The sequence below is a fragment of the Peromyscus leucopus genome, chromosome 15 (genome assembly GCF_004664715.2).
Source record: "Peromyscus leucopus breed LL Stock chromosome 15, UCI_PerLeu_2.1, whole genome shotgun sequence".
Classification (NCBI taxonomy): domain Eukaryota; kingdom Metazoa; phylum Chordata; class Mammalia; order Rodentia; family Cricetidae; genus Peromyscus; species Peromyscus leucopus.
Window position 1 is genome coordinate 54785502 of NC_051076.1, and position 11255 is coordinate 54796756.

General features: G+C 53.5%; 1 protein-coding gene across 2 annotated transcripts; it reads right to left on the bottom strand.

The window, feature by feature from the left end:
- Positions 1-2899: 2899 nt before the first annotated feature.
- On the bottom strand, positions 2900-10988 carry Chi3l1 (chitinase 3 like 1). Of its 2 annotated transcripts, none has more exons than XM_037211398.1 (10): positions 10900-10988; positions 10341-10370; positions 9410-9611; positions 8917-8971; positions 7552-7704; positions 6352-6473; positions 5074-5197; positions 4384-4566; positions 3763-3879; positions 2900-3519 (listed from the first exon to the last, which is right to left on the bottom strand). In XM_037211398.1, exons 1-10 carry the CDS (start codon positions 10916-10918, stop codon positions 3379-3381), a joined length of 1146 nt encoding a protein of 381 aa, XP_037067293.1. In that variant the 5' UTR covers positions 10919-10988; the 3' UTR covers positions 2900-3378. The 2 variants fall into 2 exon arrangements, with proteins under 2 accessions (XP_037067293.1, XP_028732445.1); XM_028876612.2 differs by lacking the exon at positions 10900-10988 and adding an exon at positions 10628-10764 and having other exon boundaries at positions 7552-7708; positions 8921-8971.
- Positions 10989-11255: the final 267 nt, after the last annotated feature.

The window sequence follows — 11255 nt, forward strand, 5'->3', positions numbered from 1 at the left end:
TGGGCTTGGCAATGAGACGGGCCATCTGGAAAAGGAGATCAAGTTAGTTCCGTGAGTCTGGTTTCCTCGGGGCTCCCCTTGGGCCCCAGTCTCCATGGAGTGGAGCCTGGAATTAAGGCTCTGTGAACCAGCCATCCTTGTGAACATTCCCACTTTTACCTGTTCACTCTACCTTGGTTCCCCGTTCTCCGGGGAACTCACACTTGTGCGGTGTGAAACTTAGGCCCCCACAGAGGAGAGAATTGAGATGCCCAAGGTGAGGCTGGCCAGAGGCAGGCGCTCCAGTGTGATTCCTAAGGAAAGGGACCATCTTGGTTAGTTCAACTGCTGTGGCATCGTGCCATAGGCTCTGTGAATCGTAAACAACAGAGGGTGATTTTTCTCGTGGCTCTAGAGTCTAAGCCCATGGCTCCTGGCATCCAGTGAAGGGCTTTGTCCCGAGTCAGAATACAGAGGATGGGCAAGCCGCACAGAGAGAAAGGGGCTAAACGCATGCTTTGCATCCAGTTCCCACTCTGGAGATAACTAACCCACTCCTTAATAATGACGTTAACTAAGTTATGAGGGAAGTGCCCCATGGCCTAATCACTTCTTTAAAGGCTCCACGTCTTAACACTGTTAGTGACAATCGGGGAAGTTTTAGAGGGAACATTCAAACCATAGCAGGGACCAAGTAAGCCCGTTCCTGTTTCTGCGGCAAGGCTTGGAAACCTCCATTTTCACTAATTCCCAGGCCTACTGAGAACCCCCACCCTTGAAGATAAGACAAGCAGACTGGAATTTCCTAGCCTCTTCAAAAAGGGACGTAGGCACAGACTTCCCCAGTGTGGAAAATGGAGCAGGTTCAGCCCAATTCCTAGTCACTGATTCATCTATTCAAGAAGCTGTTAAGATTGGTAATAATTTGAAATCCAGAAAATACCATGTGTCAGGAAGGAGGAGGAGCAGTCAGCAATTCTCACTGTGGGTGGGAGTGTGGATCAGAGCAGTGGCTGAGAAAAAACCAGGCAGGGACATGGTGCCTAGCCGGTGGCTCTGGGCATCCACCTCTGGACTCCCAGGAGACACGGATGAGACTATTTGCGGAGCTATCACTTGTAACAGCACAAGTTATGTGGCTATGTAGTTCTAAAGCAGGAGCCAGATGACGGTGAGACACCCCAGCTGACCTCACAGACCAAAGGGGGAATCACAGAAACACGATGATCATTTTGTCCTTGAAATCCAAAGCCAGAGCCACACGAAGCCTTGATCTTCAAAGTGCATCCATAGGTGGTTAGCCCAATAAAAAGGAAGGTAAGGCCAAGGTTAGCCTAAAATGACAGCCTCTGGCCGAGGGGACATGTGACTGTGGAGGCTGCAGGGTGTCACTGAGGCTTGTTCCCCCTTCAATATACAGAAGCACTTTAGATTAGATGAGTATCGCTCACACACTCTTAAGCAGGCACGGTGCAGCCTACAGTTTAGGGATAAATGGACGTGTAATTTATTTAGGGCTGTCGACAGCATTCTGGTTCTCCCTCTTGTTGGGGATGGGCACAGCAGTATGGCTGTCTCTCAACCCCTACTGTCCTCTACGGAGTGTCCGCAGGGGGCCTGAGGAGCCTCTGGGTCCAGCTCTGCCTGGGCGTCCATGTTCTCGGTGAGGTGACTCAGTGTTGTGCCGAGTAAGGAGACCCGATCTCCACACTGGCTTCTGACACTGAAGCTATAAGCGAATGTGACTAACTCGGCCGACCCTGAGTCAGCCCTGAGAACCTGTCCCTAACTGGGAGGGCGGGGGACGACTCAGGAGACAGGGGAGCTTCCTACAGGAGGCTTCAAAGACCTTGTGTGGTAAGGTGGACAGTGGGCAGGAGTCAGGGACTGCGTGGCCCACTAGGCAGCACAAAAGGCCAGGTATCCTCTACTTCTAAGACCCTGGCCAAGCACCTTGCTTTTAGCAGAGTGGTAACCTTGGAAACAGCCGCATGTGCCCGGCTCCAGCTGGTTCAGATTTCAGGGCAACAGACTGCTATTGGCTTCTCTATGCCTCAATGCAGAGTCCCCGACATCCAGCCAGCTAATGATTATCCCAAGTCGGATAATCCAAACATCAAAGAACCCACAGATAGAATCCCAGTCGGTTTAGAATACAGCCTATCCAGGCTGCCTGAATAAAGTCATGTCCGGGCTTCTGGAAGCTCCCAAGACCCTGGTGAGAGCGTCCCCTCCCCAAAAAGGCTGGAAAACTGGCTTGTCTTTGGAACCAATGCCTTCCATTCTCCTCACCTGCTGTCTCAGGCCAGCTTGGGCAAGGAAGCTTTGATCTCTTCAAGAGCTGAGGGAGTAGTGTGAAGGGGGAGTGAGCTCAAGGACAGAGCTAGGGACAAGGACACTGGACTGCTGACAGCTTTCAGTCCAGCAGTTGGGTGGACTGCCTTTAAGATAACAAACGGTGGGACACTCAGGAGTATGAGGCTGGAAGGCCACCTCTCAAGGGTCTGGAGAGACCCCAGTCCGGCAAGGCAGGGAGGGTGCCTGAAACGGCACTGCCTTTCTTTCAGGCCTTAATGTTCTGGGTTCCTGAGCTTTCTAACTGCATCCTGTGGCGCCCCTCACCACCTTTAGAGGGTCAGAAGAAAGGTTGGGCAACAGTCTCTTCCCATGGGGCCTTACTTTGTGAGTCTGCAAGATTTGAGTGGCTTGAGTGTCTGGATTGCTATCACCCACGCTTAGGTAAAGCCTACCGTTTCCAGGCAGTCTGAGGACACCACCTCCCGGAGGGCCCAGCACAGGGCATCAAGACCTCACTGTCCGCTCTGATTCCCACGTCTCATAGAGAGAAATCCGGAAAAGATGGGGGAGGTGGGTACCATGGTCCCGTGGACCCATAGAGATGACCGAAGCAAGAAAGAGACACTGTTAAGCTCTTGCGCTTTATTGAGCAGCTGCGGAATTAGGAAAGGGAAGTGGGACAGAGACACGATTATGTTCCTAAGAGAAGGTTTCAAGTCGGGCTTTGCAGAGGGTATAATTAGTGTGGCCACCGCGTCTTGTAAGATGCTTGCCTGCTTGATGGTGTAACTTGCCAAAATGGTGTCCTTGGGTCAGGAGAGCTGAAGGAAAGGGAGTTGAAGAAGCTCCTTGTGCTGGGCTTAGAGTCTGAGAATTTCCATTCCTCAGCAGAGATGTACTGAACCTGACCTCACACTTGGACTCTCTCCACCCCATTGTCCTACCCTGCTTCTCTGTTCACCAGGGCTGAGCCCAAATCTCAATGCTGTGGCCCCTACAAGGGAGGGAACCTGAGGCCCAGCTGGGGGGTGGGGGGCACTTAGTGGTGCAAGTGGCCTGACTCGGAGCCAGAGGGCGTGGGGTCATGTGGGAGAGGAAGAGCTAAGCCATAGCAAGTGCCTCCTTGATGGCGTTGGTGAGCGGGAAGCGCAGGTTCTGCCCACAGAAGGAGCCCCGGAAGTCATCCAAATCCAGCGCCCACACCATGGCTCCAGCCAGCTGCTTGCTTTTCAGGTACTGCACCTGGTGGAGGAGGTCCAGAGCAGGTAGGGTTGGTTCTTTGGGTGAGGTGTGGGGGAACTGGGCTCTGTGGCCTTTCCCCAAAGGACCCGTACACACCCAAGTTCAGCCCTAGTGCAGGAGAGCAAATCTAACTGCTTGGAATGTGCCCCCTACACACACACACACACACACACACACACACACACACACACACACACACACACACCTTCTTTGTCCTGGGGTATAGCTTCCAGGGAAACCTACCTTGTTTTTGACACTCTCCTGGTCATCATACCCCACCCACTGGTTGCCCTTGGTAGCATAGGGAACCTGCTGGCCAAGGATTCTTTGTATTGCAGCTCCTTTGAGGAAATCACAGATCTGAGTAGAGAACAGGGTTGGGGTGGTGTGGGAGGCTTGTCAGGTCACTAGCAGCCATCCTTGGGTCTGCAGCCTCCCTCTCCTGAGGCCACGGGCTTCATGCAAATTTATGAAAAACAGATGCAAATGTCCCAGAGTTGAGCTGCTATAGCCTGAGGGCTTTAGAGATCTGATCGCCTCCTCCATCTTAAACAAGGATGAGAGGAATGCGAGCTGGTACCCAGGGCTGGCCTCAGACCACTTGGAGCATCAGAGGCCCACACCCACAGAGAATCTTGACCATTGCTTTTCCTGAAGACCCAGGTCTGAGGCCAAGAGGAATATTCTAGGAGCCTGGTGCCTGCTGGAGGCTTTATTCAGGAATAAAAGGCTTAAACTCCCCTGTTGTCGTCCTAAGGAATGCTAGGGCAAACAAGTGTGTTTTTACTCCCAAAGGAGAAAGTGTGTGTGGTGAGGGAGGCCCCTCTTCCCTGGGGCAGCCTGCGAAGCGACATCATTACCTACCTCATAGTAGGCAAGGGTCCCTTCCTCCTTGGTGAACCGGCCTGGTAATCCTGGCCCCGAGATTGGCGCTCCCACCCGCGTCTCAGAAGATGCCAGCGTGAAGCTCTTTCCAAAGGTTGGGATTCCCATCACTAGCTTGCTGGCCGGGGCCCCCAGCCTCAGCATGTACCCCACCGCATAGTCCTGGGGTGAGGCACAGACAGCAGGAACAGTTAGCTGGGCTGGGTGGTGTGCGGATGGGGCTGCACAATTAACATGGCTGCCTTGACAGGCGCGGTGACAGTTACAAGGTGCAAGTGGGAATCGCCATCCCTCTGGGAACCGATAATGCCGGTTTAAAAAAAAAATGACTTTTAAGGGTTTGTTCTTGAAAAGCTCCTTGTAGGCATAAGAAGGGATTATTAATGTGTGACAGTCACAGAAGTTGGCTGGTGTCTCGGGTCGCACAGCGAGCAAATGACAGGCCGAGGAGACCCCGACCTCTAAGTCCCCAACTGCTCTTCCCTCTGCTCCCTCTTGCCTTCACTCAGCCTGCCCAGCAAGACTTTCCTCGGTTTCCCCGACTGTGAAATGGCTTTCATAACCTATCTTGCAAGGAAAGGACTGAAAAAGAGAAGGTGGCTGTATGGGCACCAGCAGCTGGCAGGGCCTTGCGACTCCCTCCCGTATATATTCCTTCCAGGAACCCACCACATTGCTGAATCTGTCAGAACCAGTGTCCTTTTGGCCTCGGAAGAGGGGGCTGTGATGTCCTGCGGTTTGGCGCCAGACTCCGTGGAAATCGTAGGTCATGAGACTGATGAAATCCAGGTGTCTGAGAAAGAGGAGTTGGAGGTGAGGTGGGACGTTAGAAATGTTCTTGACTTCACAGCCAAGGTCCAGCAGGCTGTGGGGAGCAGGCATCTGAGAAACAGGGCATTGACCCAAAGCTAGTAGCTTCAGAGACTGCTGTGCCGACTGCTAGCCCACTTCTCCAGAAAGCACCCCCAGGTATGGGCTCTGGCACACACACACACACACACACACACACACACACACACGCACACCACCCCACTCGCACACACACCACACACACCACCCCCCCCACCCGTTCTCGGCACACACACACACCACCACACACACACACACGCACGCACGCACGCACGCGCACACACAAGCGCACAGGCACACACATAGGTGCTGTTCTCGGCTTCACCTCAGCCTCTACTCCTGGCATGCTTGTCTTGGCAGAAGCCGGTTAAGTGTGCCATGGACAGCCTAGTGTGGGAGGAGGCATCAAAGGCTGCCTCAGCCTACATTCGCTCGTGGGGAGGGAGTGCTCCATAGCCCTCTGGAGAAGGGCTGTGGCGGAAGGCAGTAGGTGAGCACAGACGGGCGGGTGGGCGCACCACCTCTTTCCCACGGGACAGTTTAAACACCAGACTAACTACGTCCCTAAGGTTCTAAAGGAGACTGAAGATCCTTGCTCCTTCCTCCTGGGTTTCCCGTGACTTGCCTGTGCCCTTGGGAGAGATGCTGCCTGTCTGACGGCTGTGGAAACCCACATGTAAGGAGGAAGGGCTGGATGGCAGGAAAGGGAGCGGCCTCCTCTGCACTCTGACACACAGTGTTTTTTTTTTCTTGTTGTTGGTTGTCTCTCCCGGATCTAGCACTCTGCTGAACTCAGGGTGGAGAGAGCACCCTGGGGTGTCTGCCACACTGCAGAACTCTTTCTCCGACCTCTTTCTAAATTCACTCACAGCCACTCTCTCACTTGGCCAACAACATTGCAAGTGAAAAAGGAAGGATAGGGCTCATTGTGGCCCATTTGACAATTGGGAAACTGAGTCACGGAGAGGGGAGAGACTTGCCAACATTCAGATATCCACGTTTTGGAACCCCTGAGTCTTCGTGGGATGCTAGGGCAGGCTGGGAAAAAGAGTGTTGCCCGTCGAGGCTCCCGAGGTACTGCCAGGGCAGAAGACTCACTGGGATATCTGGGCGATATCGTAGCCACTGTCCAGGGCCACCTTCCCTGCTGACACAGCTAAGCTGAGCAGGAGTTTCTCTGTCCCTGGTTGGACTTCCTTTGTGAATTCGGCCTTTAGTTCCTGGGTGGGAGGCAAGCAGAGAGGCAAAAGGGGTCAGGTGCACGAGAGAGGCTTACGAGGGGAGACCAAGGTCCCGAGGATCTTGCTGACCTTCCCCACCTGCCGTGATCACTGACCTGCCTGGCGTGCAGGCAGAGTGAGTGGTCTGCCACAGCCCCATCCTCAGGACACCCCGTGCTTTTTGCTAAAATATGATTGGAGAGCTGGGGGAATAGCGTTGTCTGTAAAGTACGAGGAGCTGAGTTTGACCCCCAGAACCCACATGAAAAGAATAAAAAAACTAGGCGTAGTGGTACTTGCTTGTAACCCCCACACAGGGGAAGTGGAGGCAGGCAGATCCCTGGTGTTCACTGACCAGCCAGCCTACTCTATTTGGTAGTCCCAGGTCAATGAGAGCCCTTATCTCAAAAGAGCAAAACATGGTGGATAGTGCTTGATGACACCTGAGTTTGGCCTCCACACACATTTTGCATATATGTGCGTGCACCCCTACACATGCACATTCACCTCCCTACACACACACACACACACACACACACACACACACACACACACACACAAATATGGTTGGGACCAATATTATCCTCAAAACCTATGTACACCCATCAGCACTTAATGGCTCCCTGTCCTGGAGGAGCCACCGTATGGTGGGTGATGACCTTGGAAGATATGTGCCTCTCAGTCTGCATTTTTGTCTTACATGACATTACAAGGTCAAAGGGATTCACCATGGTACTGCAGATGATTTGTTTACACCATCTCTCAGCCTCGGAAAACTGGGGATATTTGGCCCTCAGATTGAGCTGTGTACACAGTGCATGCTGGGTAGCTGGTGGCATCAGTCTGGGATTGAACATTAGACAACGGATACCTCTCTAGGTGGTTGATAGGTAGGGGCTCCCTGCTCAGCTATGGGCTTTGACCTCTTAGGACTCCGCCCCCACCTCCCACAGTGGTTCTAACATGTCTCTCTTCCTTGCTGAAGCCGCTCTGCTCATCCCTGGGAAGTTCTTGGGTGAAGAGAGCTTCACTAGCCCACATGCTGATGCTCTCCACACCTCTGCCCTATGCCAAGCACCTTGATCAGGGTGGTGAGATGTTGCTTGTCTCTTGGGCCAGGGTAGAGCCAGGCGAGATCCAGTCCATCAAAGCCATGGGTCCGCAGAAATGGGGCAACTGATTTGACGAAAGCCCTGCGTCTCTGAGAGTTGGAGGCAATCCTGGAAAATCTAGAACAAAACCACCACAGAATGAGCTTGGCACTCCTATACCGGGGACCCTGTCCCTACAGTGGGATTTCCAGGGCTTGGGAGCAGGGGGCCTGAAGTGCCAGATCTAGGAGAGCCTTCTGGGGACAACACCCAATCTGGGAACTTAGAACGGTAGGTATGTGCTTAGGGGCCAGACATTCCTAGTGTCCCAGACTGGCCTGCCATTTTGAGCAGGTTGCAACCTGAGTCATACTTCCCTGTCTGTAAAATGGGGTAGTAACTGTAACACCTGGCGCAGCTGTGTCAGCAGGGAAGGGTCCTGGTGGTCTTCCAGCCCCCTCACTGCCCTGGTTCTGATCTGACGACTCCAAGGCCCCTTTAACAGTCTCAACCCTCTCCATCCCCATTCCTTCCTTCCCGCCCCTCCCAGCCTTCGTGGCCATAACTTGGAAGTTGTTCTCATGCCTGAGATGTAGTAGGAGGAGTTTTTACAAGAGCTAGGTGTTGGGATTCTGCAGCACTCCAGCTACATGACTGTGAGGAGTCTTGCGTCTTGCGTCATCAGTGCGCGTTGGTGATTGCGTGCTACTGGAGCTGTGTGGTAATCTGCGCATGTGTGGTGTAGCTCTGTAAGCCCGTCTGTGCATGTGCACAAGAATCCTTAAAGAGCCGGACGCAGACCCCACCCCCTCTCTATTCTGTTCTCTTCCAACACCATCATTCTCTCTCTCTCTGCTCTCTACACGTGCCTCCCCCAGGCCTGGGTCTTCTGCCACCCCCCACCTCCTAATAAAGCTCTGATACTTGTTTTTGTCGTGGCTCGTGACCATTCTGCACTGTAACCAGCGCCACTTTGTCGTTTTTTTAAAAACCATCACTAGGCACACTGGCACATGCCTACAATCCCAGCACTTAGGGATTGAGGCAGGAGAATTGTCCAAAGTTTGAGGGTAGCCTGGACTACATAAATAAATAAATAAATAAATAAATAAATAAATAAATAAATAAATAAATAAATAAAGCATTGCAGAAAACAAATAGACGTTTTGTGATTTCTTTTCTTTTCTTTCTCTTTTTTTTTGCTAAGTCCCTCTCTGTCTCTGGTCAGGTTTTTCAAAAACATATAAGGCAACCAGCTCTGAGGCCTCTGTGCCCTGCTTGTCTGGAGCAGCCGTAACCCTCAACATCAAGCCTGGCCTCTGCTCTGTCCTGCCCCAGCAAGGAGTCCTACCTCTGGAGCCAAAGTTCCATCCTCCGACGGACAGGAGGGTCTTCAGGTTGGGGTTTCTGTGGGGCAGGGTAGTGGGGAGAGGAGGGGGCACAGTCAAGCCGTGGTGACGCCGTGGACCCCGCGTCTGCAGCCCACAGAAGAGTTCTTGCTTGCAGGGAGGAAGGGTTAGGAGCCTGCCCCTGACATTGGTGTCAGCAGACACGGGCTTTTCATGAGAATTAAAAGGGACTCTCAAGGGGCACCATGCTCCACAGAGCTGCTGTGGGGATGAGAGACACTCCTTCCCTGAGCTCTCAGTGATGCTTCCTGTCCCCTTATCCCCATCCCAACACATCACCCACCCAGGACATCCTCCCTCAGGAGCCAAGGCCCCCTGGCAACCCTCCCCCAGGAGGATCCTTGGATCACTGCTCTCCTGGACCAAGATGTCCTGTTCTTGGACCAGCCCAGCCACCTGTCCCTCCTCTCCTCTCCCGGTCAGCTTGTGACCCCACCTGGTTTTAAGTGCATTCAGCGTGCCATAGAGTGTCACATCATTCCACTCCCATGTGTCGATCTCATTGTTGCTGATGTTGGCAAAGCTGTAGATGATGTGGGTGCAGAGGAAGTGGTCAATGGCATCCGGGAAGCAGCTCCCATCGCCTTCCCGATACTGGGACCAGTTGGTGTAGTAGCAGACCAGCTTGTATGAAGAGCCTGAAGGAGAAATCTGGGTTGGGAATGAGCACCGGTGTGGTATGGAGGTGTGGGCCAGGGTGTGGGGACAGAGTGCTTGAGCAAAATGAAAAAAAAAAATCTTAAAGAAAAGGAGCTGCCCAGCCTCCCCTGCCTGATGCAAGCTGAGAATGGTGTGACTCAGTCCAAGAACTGAGGACTTCCTGGAGGCAGTGGCTTCCAAAAAGGACAGAGGCCTGGCTGTGCCATCCAGTGTCAGAAGATGCCCTGCCTGCAGGGCCTGCCCTACAGTGGGGTCTTTATTAAAGAGTGACTTTGTGGGTCTCTTCTCTGGGAGTGATCCTACCTGGTAACCTGTCCAGAATGGTAGTCCCCAAGCTGGGACTCATTATCACAGGGGCTAGAAAGTTCTTCCTTTGTTCTAATTCGAATTCCTCTTACTGTAAATGAAATCCCTTTTAGCCACTTGGCCGTGGAAGGAGAACAGTGGGCCTCACTCAGGCCTGTGGTTCCTCATAGCTGTCCCCTAGGGCAGCCTGTAGAAGTCTTCACTGGATCTGAGCCCTTTAAAGTTGGTTGTTTTGAAAAAGTTGGAATAAATGGAAGAGTGGAGACTGAAACATACATATACATATTCCCATCACCTTGGCTTAACAAGTATTCCCAAACCCCGTGGGCCGTAGAAGAACCCCGAGGAGCACGCTTTTGTGCTAAGACCTCCTTCAGGAGGGGCTGGGGGTGGGTACTCACAGCACTGGAGCAGCATCAGGACCGCAAAGCCTGTAGGGAAATCCAGGGTCAGACCTGGTGGCAGGCGAGGGGCGGCTGCTCTTCCTCCTGCCCCCTCCCCAGGCAGGGGGAGGCCTTACCACCCGCTGCCCTCCTTCCCTTCCTCCCTGTCAAGCTTTGCTCTCTCCACCTGCCCCCACGCCCCTTCCTCCTGCAGCAGGAGGCTGGCCCCTGTGCAGTAGACTCTTGGGGCAGTCTGAGCCCTAAAGCCTGGAAATCCACAGTCCCGCCTGACCCAGCCCAGAGACCTGCCAGCGCCACCCTCACACCCATCCTGGCTTCAGCAGAGCTGGGCATGGTGGCCTCTCCTGGTGCCCAGCTTTCTAAACAGGGTCTCTTCCCCAGGCTTCACACTTCCTTCTTATATCCCACACCACTCCCCCACACCCCCAAACAAATCTCCTGACAGGAACTGAGCCCGTGTGTAAACCCAATTGTTGGCCAGTGGAGGCGGACAGCGACTAGCGGAGGATTGGGAAACCCTGGAGTTTTGAAAGCCTGGGGCCAGGTCTTACAGGACCTGACAGCTGAAGGGTCATGGGGGTGATGATCGAGGGCCTCCCTGGGTGTGACAGTCACATGTCCAAAACCTTCCTGCCGTCTCTTCTCTCCCGACCACTTGCTTCTTGCCAGCACACTCCCAGCTTCCCTGGTAGTTCCTGTCTGTGGCTCCAGCCCTCCATCCGGCCCTCCGCCAGGCTGAAGCAGGCACAATTGGGTTATGTAAGCCATGGCACCCAAACAAGGCCACCATTATGTTGCCTGGCCTCCCCTCAGATTTTCTCTGGTTCCTGGCTGTGTGCATACTTGGCTGGAGTCTAGGTAAGGGCCTGAGAGCCTCGGGGGCTGGGGAGGGCTCCCAAAGCGCCCCTTTTA

Coding starts and splice junctions, on each gene's coding strand:
- Chi3l1 (XM_028876612.2), bottom strand. CDS start 10,676: ATGCCCAGCTCTGCTGAAGCCAGGATGGGTGTGAGGGTGGCGCTGGCA. Junction 8,972..9,409: donor CTGAATGCACTTAAAACCAG/GTGGGGTCACAA, acceptor CCTGCCCCACAG/AAACCCCAACCTGAAGACCC. Junction 7,709..8,920: donor GGAGGATGGAACTTTGGCTC/CAGAGGTAGGAC, acceptor GTGGTGGTTTTG/TTCTAGATTTTCCAGGATTG.